Genomic DNA, 21,579 nt, shown 5'->3' on the forward strand with positions numbered 1-21,579 from the left:
TTTAAGTCTTGTTTTGACACAATTAGATGGAAAACTATCGCAGCAACTAACATTTTATGATTCTTTAATGCTGTTTTAAAGCAGTACTAGGTAACTCTTGCCCCTAGAGGCCATGAGCGCAACTGCAGGTGTCGTAGCATGTTGCGTTTTTTTACTCGTTAATTGTCCGTGAGAGTAAATACTACGCTGACAGAAAAGATAAAGGGACAGAGGGATATTGTACATCCAATTACACAATGGAGATGATTTATTTCACTCAAACTTGGCTGTAAATACTGTTTAAGTGGTGCTAGCCCGCAATTAGCTTTGCCTATTAGCCTGTTAGCTTCTTCTTCGTGATTCCATTAAAGTATTGGTGGCTTCAATTGTGGTTTTCTGGCCACAGACACCAGGGGGAGATGAAAGACCCCCCATTCATCCCATTAACACTTGTATTACCCCCACAGGGACTAGGAAAGGATTTATTAAGGTAAACATATTATTTAGTACTGCTTTAAGATTAAATCAAACAAAGGAATGAAGGAAGATTTTGTTCTTCAAAAGCAAATTGGACCAAACGGGCAACTTTTAACCAAAAAAGGCACAATTTCAACCAAAACTGCAGCTGAACGTGTTTCAGACCATATTTTTTGTATGTTTGTTTATTTATGCAGTGAAAAGAGTCGAGCAAATGTCATTTTTTCCAAGAAATGTAGATTTTAAGCCAGTTTTGATCCAGTTCAATGCCTTTTAAAGCAGAAACACTGTTAGTGATGTCTTTTCTCAAATTGTGAAGCCCTGCTGTACTTCTACTTCACATTTCTATTAGTGACAGAAACTTAATGTGGACAAAAAAAGCTTGACTGAAGTTTTGAAGCTTTGTTTTTGCTGTAATTAATATAAATATCATACATTTCACCTCATTTTAGGTCTTGTTTGTTGGATTTTGTGGCTACTTTACACTCAAACTTTTCCCGACCACCACTTCACTTTTGGGCCACTCGTTCTTCCCAAGTAAAAATATTTAAAAGTGTCACTACTAGTACTGCAGTAAATGTTATGGCTGCTCTACCCACGTCTGTCAATACATCTTTTATTGGGGAGTTTCCTTTCGCTCCCAGTTCGATGAGAAATGCATGCAGTTGACTAAAAACAGCTTTTGTCTAGTGGGCAGCCTTTGTCTTTTTTAATAAATGATGCCAAATAAATTAAAGATAAATGTAAAAACATAAGAGAAGCTGAGGTCGCGTTCACACTGGCTCTTCTCTGCGTTTTTTAGCTTTTCTTTTTACCACGAAGTAAGCAGTTTGAAAGTGAAGTTCATCATCAATGTGAATCAGCAGAAGCTTGAAATGGAGCGAGCCGAGCCAGGCCAGTGTGAGCGCGCGACGGTGTGGGACAAAAGCTGAGTGTCTGAAATTAATAAATGAATAAGTTAGAACTTGTTTTGCTTGAGTTTGTCGATGTGGTAGCAGAGCTTCAGCGCCGGCCCCAGCTTCAGCCCGAGGTACTTCATGATCATGTCGCTCTTCAGCAGCAGCAGCGCGTTCCCGTCGATCTCCTGCACAAAACACGGAAAATAAAGAATTCAGTGAGGAGTTTAAAGCCTTTTTAAATCTATTACTGTGATTTAAAAGGAATGCAATTAATTGAATCCTGTTATTATTGTTTTTTTGCTCTAAAAGTATTTATTTACTCCTAAAGATACTGAAGCCTCGATTATACACGATGTGCACATGTGACAGTGAAGTGTTTCTCCTCTTTGCTCAGTTCAACACACGGAGCCCTGCTTAGACCTGGTTTAGTCCTGGTTTAGTCCTGGTTTAGCCCTGGTTTAGTACTCGTTTAGTCCTGGTTTAGCCCTGGTTTTGTCCTGGTTTAGTTCTCGTTTAGTCATGGTTTTGTCCTGGTTTAGTCCTGGTTTAGTTCTCATTTAGCCTTAGTTTAGTCCTGGTTTACTCCTGGTTTAGTCCTGGTTTACTCCTGGTTTAGTTCTGGTTTAGTCCTGGTTTAGCCCTGGTTTTGTCCTGGTTTAGTCCTGGTTTAGTCCTGGTTTAGTTCTGGTTTAGTCCTGGTTTTGTCCTGGTTTAGTCCTGGTTTAGTTCTCATTTAGCCTTAGTTTAGTCCTGGTTTACTCCTGGTTTTGTCCTGGTTTAGTCCTGGTTTACTCCTGGTTTACTCCTGGTTTAGTTCTGGTTTAGTCCTAGTTTAGTCCTGGTTTAGTCCTGGTTTAGTCCTGGTTTAGCCCTGGTTTAGTCCTGGTTTAGTCCTGGTTTAGCCCTGGTTTAGTCCTGGTTTATTCCTGGTTTAGTCCTGGTTTAGTCCTGGTTTAGTCCTGGTTTAGCCCTGGTTTAGTCCTGGTTTATTCCTGGTTTAGTCCTGGTTTAGTTCTGGTTTAGTCCTGGTTTAGTCCTGGTTTATTCCTGGTTTATTCCAGGTTTAGTCCTGGTTTAGTCCTGGTTTAGTCCTGGTTTAGTCCTGGTTTATTCCTGGTTTATTCCAGGTTTAGTCCTGGTTTAGTCCTGGTTTATTCCTGGTTTATTCCTGGTTTATTCCAGGTTTAGTCCTGGTTTAGTCCTGGTTTAGTCCTGGTTTAGTCCTGGTTTAGTCCTGGTTTAGTCCTGGTTTAGTCCTGGTTTAGTCCTGGTTTACTCCTGGTTTAGCCCTGGTTTAGTCCTGGTTTACTTCTGGTTTAGTCCTGGTTTAGTCCTGGTTTAGTCCTGGTTTAGTCCTGGTTTATTCCTGGTTTATTCCTGGTTTAGTCCTGGTTTAGTCCTGGTTAAGTCCTGGTTTATTCCTGGTTTAGTCCTGGTTTAGTCCTGGTTTATTCCTGGTTTATTCCTGGTTTATTCCTGGTTTACTCCTGGTTTAGTCCTGGTTTATTCCTGGTTTACTCCTGGTTTAGCCCTGGTTTATTCCTGGTTTACTCCTGGTTTAGTCCTGGTTTACTCCTGGTTTAGCCCTGGTTTATTCCTGGTTAAGTCCTGGTTAAGTCCTGGTTTAGTCCTGGCTTAGTCCAGGTTCTGACGATCGTGCGTACATATTTAATGTGTTTTCTGTTTGAAAACTTTGCGAGCCGTATTTCAGTCGTGCCGCTGCCGTTTCTAAAAATATAAAAAGTGTTTTGAAGCTCAGAGGTGGGACTTTCTCCTTCTGTTCCTCTGGGCTGTAGTAGTTACCGCTCTGCAGTCAGGGAGGGAGAGGGAGAGAGCACATGCAGCCGCTCGTCTGAGGGGATTCTCGGTCGGGTCCAAAGTTCGGATCCAAGGTCCGTCGTTTAGTGACCTCTGCTGTGACCGAAGAGCAGACGTCTCTAACCTTTTTTACCCGCAGAGCAATTTGTACACAACAAGAACGTCTGAGAGCTACTTTTCTTTAAAAACACTGTAAATGTGACCTAGGTGGAGTTCACTCAGGAGAATTATTGCAAAGATGGTATTTCAAAGAAAATATACTTTACAATATTGACCTAAATCTTCACAGGCTGTTCAGAAGAAACAGAAAATGCATCTAAATTTTGAGTTATCAAGTCTTTGGCGAGCTACGACTGCTGTAGAGCATGATAAATGTAAAAGCAGGAACAACTTGGAGAAAGTTATCAGCATTTTACAGATAAAATATAATAAGACAAGTAAGATTAATGTGTTTTTGTTGTGTTGTAGCCAAACTGAGGGCCCGATCTTTCACGACGATCATCTTTCCCAATATGTTCTACTTCTATTTTAATACCAAAGCAAAACAATCTATACATTTATCATCTTTAAGCATTTGTATCGATTCCAGTGAACAGAAGAATAGAGGAATAATTGGACAAAACAACTTTTAGGCAAACAAAAAAATTGTAACACTGACAAACCCTGCAACTGAATGTGAGACCACATTTGTATTTTAGATTAAGTTTTAATGCCTCTTCTTTTTAATGGCATTTAAAAGGGCTAGATGCAAGTTAGTAATTTTGTGCTCAATACTGCCACCTCAGGTCTTATGCGTAACTGCAGCTTCTATATTAAGCTTGTGCATGACGGCACTTTGGACCCGAATTAACACCTTTCTGAGCTCATTCTACACATTAGGACATGGCTGGAACATGAAGGGGGAGGAAAATACTTAGTTTTAACATTTTTAAACTCTGTATAGTCCCTTTAAGGCCTTAATTTTAGAATCAGAATGGATTTTAATGCCATTGCCAATGATAGAATTCACAACCTAGGAATTTTCTTTGGCACAATGAACTTGAGACATAATAAAAATCAACTAAAAATATAACCAGCTATAATAAAATTAGCTGATCATATTGACAACACAGCCTTTTAGAATAATTACTGTATTTCAGTGTCCTGTAGAAAGTACAGTTATATACAGTACTGTTTGTAAAACTGCTGATATATGGTGTAAAATCTCTTATTAAAGCGCCTCTCACGTGTTTCCTGAAGAGCTCGGCGTGGGGCCCGAGCGCCTGAGGGTCTGCATCTCTGATGAACCACACCACGTCCTCCACGCTCCAGGACGACGGCTCGCGGCTCAGCACCCGCCGCTCCAGGGACTGGGACGGGGCGCTGTACGCTCCTGCGGGAAAACAAACACTCACTCAGCAAACAAACGCTTTTATACACCACGGTAGCTTTCACACTAAGCCTCTGCGCTTCCCTCACCTGTCCGGTTGCTGTCGGAGAACGCGCTGGGGCTGGCGTTGTTCTGCCGACACGCGCTCATGTTGCCGCCGCCGCCGCTGCTGCCGTTGTTGAACTGCGGCGGTCTGAAGCCGTACGAGGGTTTGGGGGAGTAGGACGAGCTGATGGCGCCGAACGCGGAGTCTCCGGGATCCACCGCGTAACGCTTCCCCTCGGGCGGCTCCGCGTGGTAGTCCTCCTGCAGCGACGCCTCGGCTGTGGGGGAACGGGACGTCACCAGCTCGTTTGAATACATGACATAGCAGTATTTAAAGGGAGACACTGCAGGTAAAACATATAAACCTTGCCCTGAAAACAAAGAATTTAATATATTCTCAATAAGTTGTTGAAATATTACACTGACCAAACATTTCTACATGTCGTTAAACAACATCTTCTCCACATACTGTAAGCCAGGGGACTCCAACAGGCGGCCCGTGGGCCAATTCCGGCCCGCAAGATGATTCCATCCAGCCCTTGACTTGTAGAGCGCTAATACCTGAGTATGCCAAAATAAAGTAAGTCTCGAGCCCATTCCTGTCCAGAGTTATAGATTTTTAAAGAAATAACCAGAATGCTCACTCCAGCCACTCGTGTCCAACAGAAGGAACTGACATCATAAGAGATAGGATATAAACATCACATTATAGCCTCATGAGAAATGGACAGTCTGCCCCAGGACGGCTGTGGCTGCAATGCAGTAGTAGCTTACGACCACCAAGTGTGTAGTGAATGAATAATGACTACAGTTTAGCAGAAACGTGTGACACGGGCTGGTAAAGTGCAATACAAGTGTAAGTTAAAGGGATATTTCAGGATTTTTGACATAGGGCCTCATTTCCTAGTTATCCAGAGTGTTGCTGATAACTGGAGATATCTTTTTTGTAATTCATGCAGTTGCTTATGTTTGAAGAGTTTCGTGGCGCTAGGCTAATGCAAGGCTAGTGCATTTCTATGGTAAAAACAGTCTGACCCGCTCCACAGTGCACCTGAGGCAAATCACTTATAACACCAGACTGACCATATAAATGTCTGTGTCCATAGAAAATTTTTTGGAATATAACTGACCTTGCATCACATGAATGATCGCATTTTGAGGGACTATTTTCTAGCAGATCACTCCGCCACCGCGTAGCTTTCACAAACACAAGCAGATGCTCCTCAAATATAAGGTATTTTAAATGCAAAATGGTTAAAATTACTCTATGGACACAGACATTTATATGGTTAGTCTGGTGTTATAAGTGATTTGCCTCAGGTGCTCTGTGGAGCGGGTCAGACTGTTTTTAATGCAGGCTAGCTGATACCATAGAAATGCACTAGCCTAGCACTTGCCTAGCGCCACGAAACTCTTCAAACATAAGAACTGCAAGAACTTCAAAAAAAATATCTCCAGGTACCAGCAACACTCTGGATAACTAGGAAATGAGGCCCTATGTCAAACATCCTGAAATATCCCTTTAAGTTAAGTTATACTTTATTAATCTCTGTAGAGAAATCTCCATGATGTGGAGCCAGGCTGGTGGTCAGAAACATCTGGCTGGAGGATTCACCTATTGCACATGTTTTTTACCACTAACCTACACAGACATGGGAGAACATACAAATCCACACAGAAAGGCCCCGTCCAGGTGGGAATCGAACCCGGGACCTTGAAGCTGTGAGGTACAAGCGTCAAAGTAAGCTGTTTTTTATGAGGATATAGTAATTATCATGGCAGTCCTAGCAGAAAACATGTTGATGTACGAATGTGCAGACGCGGCTGTTTAGTAAAAAAAATCTCGAGGCGATGACCAGAGGACGAGGAGAGCAGGATGTCGTGTTTACAATGACACTAATGCCAGTGCCTATTGTGGTTTCTGTTTGTCAAAAGCTAAAGCCAAGAGATTATTATTATTTATCCCATTTCCCAATATTTATCGATTACTTACTTTACTTTTTATAATAAAACTGACTAAAACTACACTAAAACTAAATGGGCTGCCAAAAACAACAGCAGTAGCTCCAACAAACACAATTTCCAGTCTTTGTTCAGAGTGATCATACAAAATTTAGTTGTGAGCTCCAAACAACAAGGCACAATTCATTTCTCCCCCAAGTTTTTCCCACAGAACGTATATATTATTTATTTGCCCACTTCTTAATTAGGAAAGTCCAACAGAGACTTCAGAATCAGCTCAAACAATAACAAATGCTCATCACTGAACTCACAATAATCTTCCATTATCTCGTCCAAACTCCAAAGCCAGAACATAGAAGAACATCCTGCACAAACCCCACACAGAAAGGCGCCATACTACTTTATTCAAAAACTCCTGCTTCCTGAGAATTAAAGAAAACTGTATATTTGTCCGTAATCTACAGCATAAGTGACATCTCTGTTCCACCTCCTCCTGCAGTGTCTCTCCTTGACCTGGAAAGTCCCGCTTTACCGTGGCTTTACCGTGGCTTTACCGTGGCTCACAGAGAACGTACCGTCGGACTGGTACTGCCCCGCGCTGTGCTGGCCGATGGGCTGGTCGCTGAAGAGGTTCTCGCAGTGCAGGCTCCGGCACAGTTTCTTGAGGAAGCGCAGCACGTAGTCGATGCTGTTGACCACAGGGAGGCTGAGCAGGTGCTGCTTCCCATCGAACGTAGCTTCAGGAGAACGACAGGGACACATTAGCCCCGTTAGCCCCCGAGATCACACTTTAACAAGGCTCACACTAATGCTTTTACTGTCACTGCAGGGAAGAGCAACAATGCTATTAGACCTGTACATTCTTGTGATATTCGCTCACATGACTATCTTGAACAGTGAGATCCAACATTTGAGCGTGTTAAAATAAGTGAAATCAATCAAAACAACTGGATTTTCTTGACTTTCCTGATTGCACTATGGCGATCACATCAACAATCTTATTTCTTTGCACTGCCAACTTCTATTCTTCTATTCTATTATATGATTTATTTATAATTTTCCTTCCCCTCTAAGTGTTTTATCCATTGCATACAATAATGGTTGGTTTTGAAAGTTTAGGCACGCCAGATCAAAATGTCTATTATTGTTAACGATGACTCAAGGGAAAGATGAAATGATCAACCTGTACAAGAGTGTGAGGGCCATGTCGTCCAAAACATAACACAACTTTCCTAAACCTACATTCTGCTTGATTCTCCTTATAAGCGTAGGGACAAACGGCATAGTTTTAAATCATGATTTTGTTTAATCACACTGTGATTGGTTAAATTAACCTCAAACTCACTCAGATCATCACAAACGTTGACCAATAGGGGGAGTGGGCGGGGCATTAAACAGGACAGGACATTAAAACAATATAATACTGTAATGCTGCAGACACTTGATGAATATACAGTATGTAACATGGACATAAACATGGAATGAGTCGATTCCATTTCCAAAAGCTCTTCTTTGTATTGACCACCATCTAAAACACTGTCCTCTTTAAAGCAGAACTAAGTAACTTTTTTACCTTCATAAATCCCTTCCGTAGTCCCTCTGGGGGTAATACAAGTGTCAATGGGATGATTGGAGGGTCTTTCATCTCCCCCTGGTGTGTCTGGCCAGAAAACCACCCTTGCAACTTCGCTAATAGAATCATAGAATCACGAAGAAGAAGCTAACAGGCTAATGGGCTAGGCTAACTGTGGGATAGCGTCACTTTAAACAGTATTTACAGCCAAGTTTTTAGTGAGAATATCAACAATATCCCTCTCTCCCTTTATCTTTTCTGTCAGCGTAGTATTTACTCTAACGGACAATTAATAAGTAAAAAAATTGCAACTTGCTACGACACCTGCAGTTGCACTTATAGGGGCATGAGTTACTTAATACTGCTTTAAACCCTGCAGTCACTGACAATGAAGATGATTTATTTGTGGCTTTTCATCTCTGCTGTGATACATTTTTTATGCTTCAGTTTGTATCTCTCTGTAAAGAAGTAATCTTCAGTTGTGTTTATTATATAACTATTTATTACCGTTAATTCCCTTGGAAAATATTCAAACATTTGCTCTGGACTCTTTTCCTTTTTATATTATTTTGAGACAATTTAATCTTCCCCTTGCTTCATTGCTCATATTCATTCATATTCATTTTGATCCAGGATCCTCATAATAAGAAGTACCAAAACTAGGCTAAGATGGAGCTAAATGAGTAAAATCGTGACTAAAACGGCACCTTTTTAAGTTACTCTGCATTTTTGTATGAAGCTGTGTGAGTACAGACTGTGTGACTCAGACCTGATATCTTCTCTCCCCCGTAGCCCTGCGTGAGGAGCGTGAAGACCGTTTTCTGCTGGAAGGCGCAGTCGATGCAGCCCTGCACGGCCTGCTGCAGCACCACGGAGGGCCGGTCCGGGCCGAAGTGGTCCGGCAGCTGCTGGATCTTCTTACGGTCCAGGTTGGGCCCGGTGTTCGCCTGTTTGTTGATGTAGATGCAAACTGCAGGGACGCCACACAGGGACAGATTTACGAACAGAAGCATTAAAAAAAACAGGTGGTTCATTCAGTCTTTTTAACTTCACAAGCATCACTTTTATTGATTTATTTGTCCTGAAGTGTGGGGCGCACCTGTGAGGACCTGCGGCGTGGCGGAGTGGGGCACCGTGGCCGCGTCCTGTGGGATGGAGCTCATGTCGGGCTCCGGGGTGCTGCTCGGGGGAGAGATGGCCAATGGCGTCATCACCATCCGCGGCTTGAGCTGCAGAAACACACACGAGATCCTCCTCAGCTGCACAGACTTTAGATGTTTACACAGAAGAGTCTCGAGCACTGAGGCCAAACGATCCGCCAGGTTTTGAGGAAGAGATTTGCATCGTCCTGATATAATATTGAACACGCTCAAAGCTGTTTCCATACTTAAAGCTACACCGCATACAATTTGACTCAATAGATAAAATTGAGAGCGGCTCAGTTTACCTAAGACATGACTGTAACTTTACTGGGAGTGGGGATGTTTCTAGTTCGTCTCCATGGAGATGTGATAAAAGTCAGTAGAATTTGAGATGTAAACAGGTTATAGCTTCTCATCCAGATTCATTCTTTGATCACCCACTGCAGTAATAGCATTGTCTGTGATGAGCTGGTCATTACGAGCATGTTTTGTGTTGATGGCAACAGTATAGTCCAAAATGTTACACAGTGTGCCTTTAAGTGACAGTTCTACGAATATAACTTATTTTGATGGGAGCATAACTGTGGTGAGAATTAACTATTTTTACACCAGTGAAGTGCAATTTGGTGAAGAAACATTGAGAAAAGTGACACATTTTATGTTCTAGACCCTCTCACTATGTGACAGATAGTGACATGGAAAATAGGTTAGCTCGTAGCCCATTGGTACAGTATAGAGGTGGTTGGTAACAAAGTAACTTTATGTTTTTCTTGAGAACTGACTACTTTTACTTCTTCTATTAAAGCTGCCTTAAGCGATGTCTTTTTGAATTTTTTTCATCAGTAGGTGGAGTAGTGAACTCTGCTCTGCTCCACCCCCCTCCCCTCACCTGGCTCTCCCCGTCGCCCACGCCCCTCACTCCCCGTCACACTGTTTAGACGCTGCTCTCATTGCATTCAATGAGCTACGGAAATCTCATCAATCTTGTGTGAAACACACATTCATCCACATAAATAAGATATGTACAAAGTAAATATTTAGAGATTCATTTGCTAAACTGAAACTTTCATGAAAACTTTTTGGACATTTAGAACATAATAGTTCTATTTAAAACTAAGTTTACAGTGCAGTACTTTTCCCCCCCGCAACCCTTGAACGTGCCTACTTGCTTTGTGAGGAAAAAAGAAAAAAAGGAGGAAAAAAACCTGACAGCTCCTGTAGATATTGGATTAATAAACAAACTGACATTTCAGGAGGATTTCAGCTGCATCAGAGCAGGTCGGTGTCATGTTTGTCAGTTCGCCATCTTTTTGTAAACTTCTGTCATCATGCTAAACTGTTAGCCACTAGCTGTTGCTGCGTCTTCTGCTTCGAACATCTCTTGTTCATGGTGCGTGGGGGGTGAGGCGTGTGTTGGGGGGGTGCTGTGAGGTGAGGGCCTGAATCTATTATAATAAACAGGTGAGGGAAGTGCAGGTGCAGCGCTGGTCTCCTTCTGCTGTGTGCGTGTGTGGAGCACAAGGTGGCACATCTAGAGGAGCTTATCGGTAATGCATCGGTGCCGGACCGGCACAACGAGATCACTTAAGAGCAGCTTTATGGCTCCAAAGTAAAAATGGAAATTTGTCCATTTGTTTATTTAAAAGCCTTAAAATTAACAGTAGTAAAAATGAACAGTAGTTTGTTTGTTAAGACTTGGTACAATCCAGTGTCAGGCAAATTTAATGTAATCTAATGTAAGTAGATGTTTCAAGAAATAAATATATTTGCCCATAATGAGTAGGAAAGTAAAATGATCTGCTAATGGAACAAGTATTTTGGCTAATAATACATATTGCACTTCAACTTGGACAATAAAACTGATTCCATTGGCAGAATTTGTCTAATAATTATAAAATATTCTTAATTCTACTCATTTTAACTCATCAAGATGTGACATTCTGCAGTACGGGTTCACGAGCTGCACGTACAGAGCGGATTAACCGAGGATTCCCTTCAAATATGTCCACCCCAGGTCTCTGCCATGACTAAACCAAGTAAACAATCTGATTAATGTGAGTTATTCATGACAATCTGGAGTATCTGGAATGATTAAGGACGTTGTCAATAGTTTTTAAGCGCCTGTCTTTCTGTACAGCTGGGTCCTTCCTGAACTGCCGAAGACATAACAGTATTTCAACATAATGTGCAGCAGCAGCAGATGTTAAGGCTCTCTGCGGCGTTACACTGGGGTCCCACAAAACTCTGACGGCCGCGGAGTCTCCACGTCGCATGCATTTTTAAACACACACTCTTGGCTCTGCTTAAAGCTCTCGTTATGAAGTCGATTTCTTCCACAGGCCTGACCTTGAACCCCGGCTTGCGGCCCCTCTTCTTGGGCACTTTGATGGGGGGCAGGGAGTCCGGGTAGCGGTTGGCGAAGTCCATCTTGACCAGGTTTCGGAGGAGCGGAGGCCGGCCCCTCTTTCGTCCCGGGATCTTTCCGGACTGAGCGGGCAGGAAGGAGGAGGGCGCCACGGCAGACTGCATCTCACTACTGTCCTTCTGAGCCGAGGCAGACACACTCATCTGGAGCTGAGGGGAAAGGCAGTGGATCAGACTTTTAGCACTGAATTAATTATTCAGGCTTATACAGGTAGATCTGAGAGTATAGAAGGTTCTTCTGAGATTATAGAAGAAAGCCAAGTTGAATGCTTTCTAACCTCTTAACTCCCACCTGAACGGATCCCATTTTCTCCAGTTTGGCTTTACCCTGGTCAAAAAGCTTCTTGGGAAAAAACACCAAAATAGCCACAAAAAACAAGAAGAAAGCAAGGATGTAAACGCAACATAAATGAGACAAAAATGTGACAAAAATGTGACAAAAATGTGACATAAATGTGACAAAAATTCAACAAAAAAATGACAAAAATTCAACAAAAAGTGACAAAAAACTCAACCAAAAAGTGACAAAAATTCAAAAAAAAATGTGACAAAAATGTGACAAAAATTCAACAAAAATTCAACAAAAAAATGACAAAAATTCAACAAAAATGTGACAAAAATTCAACAAAAAGTCACAAAAACTCAACAAAAATGTGACAAAAATTCAACAAAAATGTGACAAAAACTCAACAAAAATGTCACAAAAATTCAACCAAAAAATGACAAAAATTCAACAAAAAGTGACAAAAAAAACTCAACCAAAAAGTGACAAATATTCAACAAAAATGTGACAAAAATTCAACAAAAATGTGACAAAAATTCAACAAAAAGTGACAAAAAACTCAACCAAAAAGTGACAAAAATTCAACAAAAATGTCACAAAACAAAAAGATCAGTTTTGTGGGTCTTAGCTTTCAAATGAGGTGTTACACAGCCAAAAGAGGACAGAATGCATTTGGATTAGGCGGGTGGTAAGAGGTTAATACATTTTTGGCCTGATCACAAAAAACGATAACAAAACGTCACAAACAAACAAAAACATGCAGGTCAATGATTTTTCCTGATGTTAGTTGGTCATTAAATTCGATATAAAAGCAGATTAATGATTTAGGAAGATTTCTTCTTAAATAAACACAACTCTCTTGGTATTCTCAAAGAAGAAATAATGGGGTAAATTGACCCAAAAACATTGGGGTAACTTGAAACAATTAAGAAACTCCATAAGAAAGATTTTTTTAATGTACAATTCTATAGTTTTTTCCTTGTTTATTAGTGATTCTGGGTCTAGTAGAGACAAGCAAATTAAAATGAGATATTACATAATCTGCAGAAGGAGCAAACAGTATGAAAAGAAAAACATTGTTATAATATGTTTTGGGAATAAAATTGCTAATGGGAAAGACTGAATTGTAAAAAAAATAGACTTTATTCATTTCAACTTTAAATCTGGTGGTTCAATTTACCCCAAGATCTGGTTCAACTTACCCCACTCTGGGGGTAAAATGAGCCATAAGACGTAAGTATTTTTTGAAGACTTAAAAAACGTATACTTTACATATCATTTTTGAGGATGCAAAAGAATAGAAAACATCCCAAAATGTGTAGAAATAGCACAATTTCGCATCTATTGTGTACTGTTTTTACACAACAACAACAACAGCCAAAGCAAGAAAGTGGCTCATCCTACCCCACTCTCCCCTCCAACAGGCCAGGATGAGCAGCTTCTTGTTTATTTCATCATATCGAGCAGTGGTTCTCAAGTGTTTTGGCTTCGGGACCATCCTTTCCCTCGGATGACCCATAACCCGAATACAGTATAATACAGTATTATCCACACTATCATTTATTGAACAAGCATTAGCTGAGCCTTTAAAGCTGAAATTATGATCAAAAGAACCCAGCACAATAACTTTATCAGACTCAGATCGTGCTTATGCTTTTTCAGAAGGAAAATATTGAAATAAATGCTCTCTTAGAAAGGCTGGTGACAGTTGAGAACCACTGCTATAGAGAAATGAGAAGATATTTTTCATATTCAAAAGTCCATAGGATACGACGGGCAACTTTTGAGGCAAAGTGTGTATAAAGTTTCAGTGTTTTAGACCCTTCTTTTTTGTATTTTTGATGAACTTATGCTTTGGAAAATATTTGAGCAGTATTCTTATTTTTTAAAGAAAGCAGATTTCCAGCTTGAATCTGATCTAGGCCGAATCCCAGTTCTCTTTTATACCCCTTCCCCGTAGCCCGACCCCTCGCTGCAAAACAGAACTGGGACACCCCTTTGTCTGTCATGAGCAAAACGGAGGGAAAGGCCTGAGGGGCAGAACTGAGATCAAGACTTGGTGCGTTCAATGACATTTCAGGCACAATTCATTTAATGTCTTTTTTTTAGACTCTTGGAAACCCTGTTATATCATTTAAAGCCACACTGTGGACCAAAGATAACTATAACTGAACTTAAAGGAACAGGCCACCATTTTTCCATACTGAGATATGTTCTTGCCTGAGCTTAGACGAGTTGATGCGTACCTGTCTGATATTTGTGTGTGCCCTCAGTCACGCAAAAAGATCAAAGATGTTGTTAGCATTTGGCCTCTCCCAATGTATTCCTATGGCTCCAAACGGGAGTGAAGTTGGAAGCTGCCACGCTCTCAGGTGAGAACATATCTCAGTATGGAAAAACGGTGGCCTGTTCCGTTAAATCATTAGCAGAAATACCAGCGATACCCAATGTGCACCCAACCCTCAACTAGACACTGACTATAGTATTTTGTAGGGCTGGGACGATACACTTTTGTCACGATCCGATACATATCACGATACAGTAACTAATTATGAAGGTGATATGTTTACCTTGAGTGTAAAAAGAAAACAGTCATGAGTCCAAAAATGTGTAAACCAAATGCATTAAAGGGATATTTCAGGATTTTTGACATAGGACCTCATTTCCAAGTTGCGTCACATGAATGATCGCATTTTGAGGGACTATTTTCTAGCAGATCACTCCGCCGCTGCGTAGCTTATACAACCACGAAGCTGATGCTGCTCAAATATAAGTTATTTTAAATGCAAAATGGTTAAAATTACTCTATCGACACAGACAATTATATGGTTAGTCTGGTGTTATAAGTGATTTTCCTCAGGTGCACTGTGGAGCGGGTCAGACTGTTTTTAATGCAGGCTAGCTGATACCATAGACATGCACTAGCCTTGCATTAGCCTAGCGCCACGAAACTCTTCAAATATAGGAACTGCATGAAGTACAAAAAATAAATATCTCCAGAAATCAGCAACACTCTGGATAACTAGGAAATGAGGCCCTATGTCAAAAACCCTGTGATTTCCCTTTACAGGTGCATTATGCAACTTTTTATGTGAGGAACAAAAGTTGATATTTGTGCGTATTTGACCTTGTAGTGACCCAGCGACCTAGTGTGTGATCAGCATGACGCCTTTACTTTCGATCACGGTGGCCTCTACAAGAGTCCAGGATCAATTGTTTTGTAGGTTTTCTAGTAAGAGGGTACGTCAGCAGAGAAAACCTTCCAAACAAGACCACCGTGATCAAAAGGAAAGGCGCCATAGATACAGACGGCATCTCGTCATAGAAGGGGGCGTGGCTTCGCCGAGGGGGAAAATAGAATCTTTAAAAAAACACAATTTTCAGCCATTTTCTGGTGGAATATCAACTTATTTATCACATAAATAAAGTCAAGTGTAAATCGGGCCCATATGGATATTTTCTCAGCAGATTGTTCAGTCAACCCCATGAACTGCTACCTTAACGTGGTGGGGTTGTTTGAGTGCCCGAATGATCCGAGGAGCTATGTTGTCTGGGGCTTTATGCCCCTGGTAGGGTCTCCCATGGCAAACAGGTCCGAGGTGACGGGTCAGACGAAGAGCAGTTCAGAAGACCCCCATGGACGTACACTATACAAGGACCGTGACGTCGCCCGGCATGGCGCAGCCGGGGCCCCACCCTGGAGCCAGACCTGGGGTTGGGGCCCGAACGCGAGCGTCTGGTGGCCGGGTCTCTGCCCACGGGGCCCGGCCGGGCCCAGCCCGAAGGGACGACGTGGGCCCGCCCTCCTGTGGACCCACCACCCGCAGAGGGATCCGTAGGGGTCGGGTGCGGAGAGGACTGGGTGGCAGTCAGAGGCAGGTGCCTCGACGACCTGGTCCACATGCACAGCTTCTGGCGTTCGGGACATGGAACGTCACCTCACTGGGGGGGAAGGAGCCTGAGCTTGTGCGGGAGGTGGAGAGATACCGACTAGATATAGTCGGGCTCACCTCCACGCACAGCTTGGGTTCCGGATCCCAACTCCTGGAGAGAGGCTGGACTCTCCATTTTTCTGGAGTTGCCCGCGGGGAGAGGCGGCGGGCTGGGGTGGGTTTGCTCATATCCCCCCAGCTCAGCCGCCACGTGTTGGAGTTCACCCCGGTGGACGAGAGGGTCGCGTCCCTACGCCTTCGGGTCGGGGACAGGTCTCTCACCGTTGTTTCGGCCTACGGGCCCAACATCGGTGCAGAGTACCCGGCCTTCTTGGAGTCCCTGGGAGGGGTACTAGATAGTGCTCCGACTGGGGACTCCATTGTTCTGCTGGGGGACTTCAACGCCCATGTGGGCAACGACAGTGAGACCTGGGAGGGGGTGATTGGGAAGAACGGCCTCCCCGATCTGAACCCGAGTGGTGTTCTGTTGTTGGACTTCTGTGCTAGTCACAGTTTGTCCATAATGAACACCATGTTCGAGCACAAGGGTGTCCATAAGTGCACGTGGCACCAGGACGCCCTAGGCAGGAGGTCGATGATCGACTTTGTAGTTGTGTCGTCTGACCTCCGGCCGCGTGTCTCGGACACTCGGGTGAAGAGAGGGGCGGAGCTGTCAACCGATCACCACCTGGTGGTGAGCTGGATCCGCTGGCAGGGGAGGAAGCCGGTCAGACCTGGCAGGCCCAAGCGTGTTGTGAGGGTCTGCTGGGAACGTCTGGCGGATCCCTCTGTCAGTGGGGTCTTCAACTCCCACCTCCGGAAGAGCTTCACCCAGATTCCGGGGGAGGCGGGGGACATGGAGTCAGAGTGGACTCTGTTCTCCTCCTCCATTGTCGATGCGGCTGCTCGTAGTTGTGGCCGTAAGGTCTCTGGTGCCTGTCGCGGCGGCAATCCCCGAACCCGGTGGTGGCGCCCGGAAGTAAGGGATGCCGTCAAGCTGAAGAAGGAGTCCTACCTGGCCTTGTTGGCTTGTGGGACTCCTGAGGCAGCTGAGAGGTACCGGCAGGCCAAGCGTGCTGCAGCTCGTGCGGTCGCAGAGGCAAAAACTCGGGTCTGGGAGGAGTTCGGGGAGGCCATGGAGGAAGACTATCGGTCGGCCTCGAAGAGATTCTGGCAAACCATCCGGCGCCTCAGGAGGGGGAAGCAGTGCTTCACCAACACTGTGTACAGTGCGGGTGGGGGGCTGCTGACCTCGACTGGGGATGTCGTCGGGCGGTGGAAGGAGTACTTCGAGGACCTCCTCAATCCCGTCGTCACGTCTTCCAATGAGGAAGCAGAGGCTGAGGACTCGGAGGTGGGCTCGCCCATCACCGGGGCTGAAGTCACCAAGGTGGTGAGAAAGCTCCTTGGTGGCGGGGCTCCGGGGGTGGATGAGATTCGCCCTGAGTACCTTAAGTCTCTGGATGTTGTAGGACTGTCTTGGCTGACACGTCTCTGCAACATCGCGTGGCGGTCGGGGACAGTGCCCCTGGATTGGCAGACCGGGGTGGTGGTCCCTCTCTTTAAAAAGGGGGATCGGAGGGTGTGTTCCAATTACAGAGGAATCACCCTCCTTAGCCTCCCCGGTAAGGTCTATTCCGGGGTGCTGGAGAGGAGGATCCGGCCGATAGTTGAACCTCGGATCCAGGAGGAACAATGCGGTTTTCGTCCTGGTCGTGGCACACTGGACCAACTCTATACCCTTCATCGGGTACTCGAGGGTTCGTGGGAGTTCGCCCAACCAGTCCACATGTGTTTTGTGGATCTGGAGAAAGCGTTCGACCGCGTCCCTCGTGGTGCCCTGTGGGGGGTGCTCCGGGAGTATGGGGTCCGGGGCCCTCTGCTAAGGGCTGTCCGTTCCCTGTATGACCGCAGCAGGAGCTTGGTTCGCATTGCCGGCAGTAAGTCAGACCTGTTCCCGGTGCGTGTTGGTCTCCGCCAGGGCTGCCCTTTGTCACCGGTTCTGTTCATTACTTTTATGGACAGAATTTCTAGGCGCAGCCAGGGGCCGGAGGGTGTCCGGTTTGGGAGCCTCAGGGTCTCATCTCTGCTGTTTGCGGACGATGTTGTTCTGATGGCTTCAACGAACCAGGACCTTCAGCACGCACTGGGGCGGTTTGCAGCCGAGTGTGTAGCGGCCGGGATGAGGATCAGCACCTCCAAATCCGAGGCCATGGTTCTCCACCGGAAAAAGGTGGCTTCCCCTCTTCAGGTCGGTGGGGAGTCCTTGCCTCAAGTGGAGGAGTTCAAGTATCTCGGGGTCTTGTTCACGAGTGGGGGACGGATGGAGCGTGAGATCGATAGACGGATCGGTGCGGCGTCAGCAGTGATGCGGTCGCTGTATCGGTCTGTCGTGGTGAAGAGGGAGCGGAGTCGGGGCAAAGCTCTCGATTTACCGATCGATCTACGTTCCCACCCTCACCTATGGTCATGAGATTTGGGTCATGACCGAAAGGACAAGATCGCGAATACAAGCGGCCGAAATGAGTTTCCTTCGCAGGGTGGCTGGGCGCACCCTCCGAGATCGGGTGAGGAGCTCAGTTACCCGGGAGGAGCTCAGAGTAGAGTCGCTGCTCCTTCACGTCGAAAGGAGCCAGCTGAGGTGGCTCGGGCATCTGTTTCGGATGCCTCCTGGTCGCCTCCCGCGGGAGGTGTTCCAGGCATGTCCTAGTGGGACAAGGCCTCGTGGAAGGCCCAGGACACGGTGGTGGGACTATGTCTCCGAGCTGGCCTGGTGTCGCCTCGGGGTCCCCCCAGAACAGCTGGAGGAGGTGTGTGTGGATCGGGAAGTTTGGGCATCTCTGCTGAGACTGCTGCCCCCGCGACCCGGCCCCGGATAAAGCGGAAGAAAATGGATGGATGGATGGATGGATGGATAGATTGTTCAGTAGAAGTGAAAAAACGGCAGTTGTAGCCAGCGCTAGCTAACCGTTAGCATTAGCCCGATGCTAACATGTAGCATCAAGTTAGCATCCTCCGTTATTCATGTATTTATGGGCTGTTGAACCACTTTGCTCCTCCCCATGTCTTTGTATCATTATTTAGTAGAAAACTATATTCATAATTCAGCATTTGTTAAAGCAGTACTAAGTAACTCTTCCCCCTAGAGGCCATAAGCGCAACTGCAGGTGAAGTAGCAAGTTACGATTTTTATTAATTTTCTTGGAGAGTAAATACTACAGGAAAGGTGAAGGGAGAGAGGGTTACTGTGCATCCAATTATACAATGGAAATATTTTTTTCACTCAAACCTGGCTGTAAATACTGTTTAAAGTGACGTTAGCCCGCAGTTAGCTTTGCCCGTTAGCCTGTTAGCTTCTTCTTCGTGATTCCATTAGTGTGTATTGCTTTCTCCGCACCGGTGGCAGACAAGTTGCAAACATGGTTTTCTGGTCAGAGACACCAGGGGGAGATGAAAGACCCTCCAATCATCCCATTAACACTTGTATTACCCCCACAGGGACTAGGAAAGGATTTATTAAGGTAAACACGTTACTTAGTACTGCTTTAAAGTAGTTTTTGAATAGGCCTAATTGTTTTCCCCCTTAACTGTTTTCAAAAATGACCATATATGGGCGATTCCAGAGATGCCGTCTGTGTCTATGCTTTCCACCCACACAGCTGCCGGGTCACTACAAGGTCAAACACGCAAAATTATCAACTTTTTTTCTCCCATAAAAAGTTGCATAGTGCAGCTTTAAGATTGAAAAGTGCATCAACACAAAATGTACTGGAAAACAAAGGAGCGCAGGATAATAAAAAATGCCTCCAAACACAAGTATTGAAAGTATAATTTTGTATTTTAAACCAGAAAGCTCGGGTTCAAACCACCAAAGCCAAATCAGAACTAAGACAAGGACATAACCAAGGCTCAACTAAATAACAGAAGATTCCTAGTTTATATATCGGATGACAATAGCAGGAAACTGAATACAATCATTTTTACTAAACATAAATGTGATCAACCATTTTATGAGAATGACAATCAAATTACTGGATGCGCCACCTGCAAAATGATGTGTGACAAACCCTGTGAGACGAGTAAACGGTTCGTACAGTATTAGTTGTGTCAATCATGTGTTGGAAACAATGGCTTGGCAACATCCTGACACTAAAATGGACTGCAGCGTGCTGTTCTGTGCAATGCGGTGTTCTGACCTATAGAGCAGGCAGCAGCTCTAACAACACACATGAACACACTGGTAATAAAAAAAAAAAACAGCACGGGAATAAAAGCATCTCTACACAGGACAAGGGGAAGCTCTAATAATTACCTGTCTGATCTTAAACTGTGCACGCCCTGCTATTGTTTTAAATCCCTGGAGTCTAAAAGGTGAGTAAAAGGTGGCGGAATAGCTGGTAGATAAAGGAAATCTGTATGGCTATTTCGGATATATATACATAGAAACCACTCCTTGCAATATTGCTACCACACAGTCTGCAGACGTATCTCATTAACCTAATGCATTCAGCGGCGCGTGGAGGCAGATGGGGGGGGGGGGGGGGGGAGAATCGACTTCACCATGGCTACACTGTACAGCTGCATGAATAACTATGGCGATGACAGAGTTTCATCCTTTTCCTCCACACGCCGATCTTTTCCCCCCCAAAAGAAAAAAATAAAAAAAAAATAAAAAAAATTGCATAAAAACGAGACAGATGTAAAGCGGCGGCCAGACGCGGAGCTAACGCACATATACAATGCTAACGTCACAAAACATAGCATCCTTCACATGATTTAAGATAGAAAATTTAACATGAAGAATACGCGGTTGGTGTGGGGGGGTGGGAAACATCCACAATATGCGGAAAAGCACGCGCGCGTTTATTTATTCAGAATCCTTCCAGATGCAGAAAAATGCAAGGCAAGCGCGTATTGGATATTATTGTACGCGCACTGTAAGCTAACACCGCGGAGGAGCATTAATAACGCGACTCACCATCCAAAACAAATAGGGACAGGAGCGGTATCCCTGCTGCCGCTTCTGCCGCTGGGATATCCGTGCCCTGTTTTCCTCCCCCTCGTCTGTTTTTTTGGCACAGCCTCCAGATGTAAGAGATGTCAAGGCAATCGTCGGCAATCCTCGCCGCCGCCGCTGCTGCCGCTGCCGCTGCTGCTGCTGTCGAGTCCCCGTATGAACGTGGAGGCGCGCGGCAGACAGCGGTGAGACGGCGGTGTGTGAGCGGCGCGCTGCTGTGGGTCGAAGCGCGCAGACAGCGGCGTGCGCGCGTCGCCCGTGCGGTGTGTAGTAGCGCAGGGCAGCGGTGTGAGTGCGGTGCGTTTTTTTTTTTTTATGGAGACAGCGGAAGGAGGGAAGAGAAGGGCTCCGCTGTTGTCATGGTAACAAGCCCGTAAGCTGCCCTCCTCTGTCTGTGCACGGGGCCGTGTTTTGTCTGCGGCACCGGGATAAATTTAGAAACCGAAGCTGGGCACGCAAACCAGAGCTCTGCTGGAAATACCGTGGGGTCGTTTCTATTATTATTCTTACTATTATTATTTTATATTTACTACTACTACTACTACTACTACTACTACTACTACTACTACTACTACTACTACTACTACTACTACTACTACTACTACTACTACTACTAATAATAATAATAATAATAATAATAATAATAATAATAATAATAA

The 21,579-nt window shown here is 44.6% G+C and overlaps 1 protein-coding gene across 1 annotated transcript; it reads right to left on the reverse strand.

The window, feature by feature from the left end:
* Positions 1-992: 992 nt before the first annotated feature.
* LOC306975781 (sex comb on midleg-like protein 4) lies at positions 993-21,221 on the reverse strand. Its single transcript, XM_079573530.1, has 8 exons — positions 20,882-21,221; positions 11,611-11,838; positions 9,222-9,351; positions 8,892-9,092; positions 7,125-7,286; positions 4,632-4,865; positions 4,400-4,545; positions 993-1,540 (listed from the first exon to the last, which is right to left on the reverse strand). The coding sequence occupies exons 1-8, from the start codon at positions 20,882-20,884 to the stop codon at positions 1,415-1,417; spliced, it is 1,230 nt and encodes a 409-aa protein (XP_079429656.1). The 5' UTR covers positions 20,885-21,221; the 3' UTR covers positions 993-1,414.
* Between the last annotated feature and the right edge of the window lie 358 nt (positions 21,222-21,579).

Source organism: Gobius niger (assembly GCF_951799975.1).
Source record: "Gobius niger genome assembly, chromosome: 16".
Lineage (NCBI taxonomy): Eukaryota > Metazoa > Chordata > Actinopteri > Gobiiformes > Gobiidae > Gobius > Gobius niger.

Coding starts and splice junctions, on each gene's coding strand:
- LOC306975781 (XM_079573530.1), bottom strand. Junction 4,546..4,631: donor CTCCGACAGCAACCGGACAG/GTGAGGGAAGCG, acceptor GTTTTCCCGCAG/GAGCGTACAGCGCCCCGTCC. Junction 1,541..4,399: donor CCGAGCTCTTCAGGAAACAC/GTGAGAGGCGCT, acceptor TGTTTTGTGCAG/GAGATCGACGGGAACGCGCT.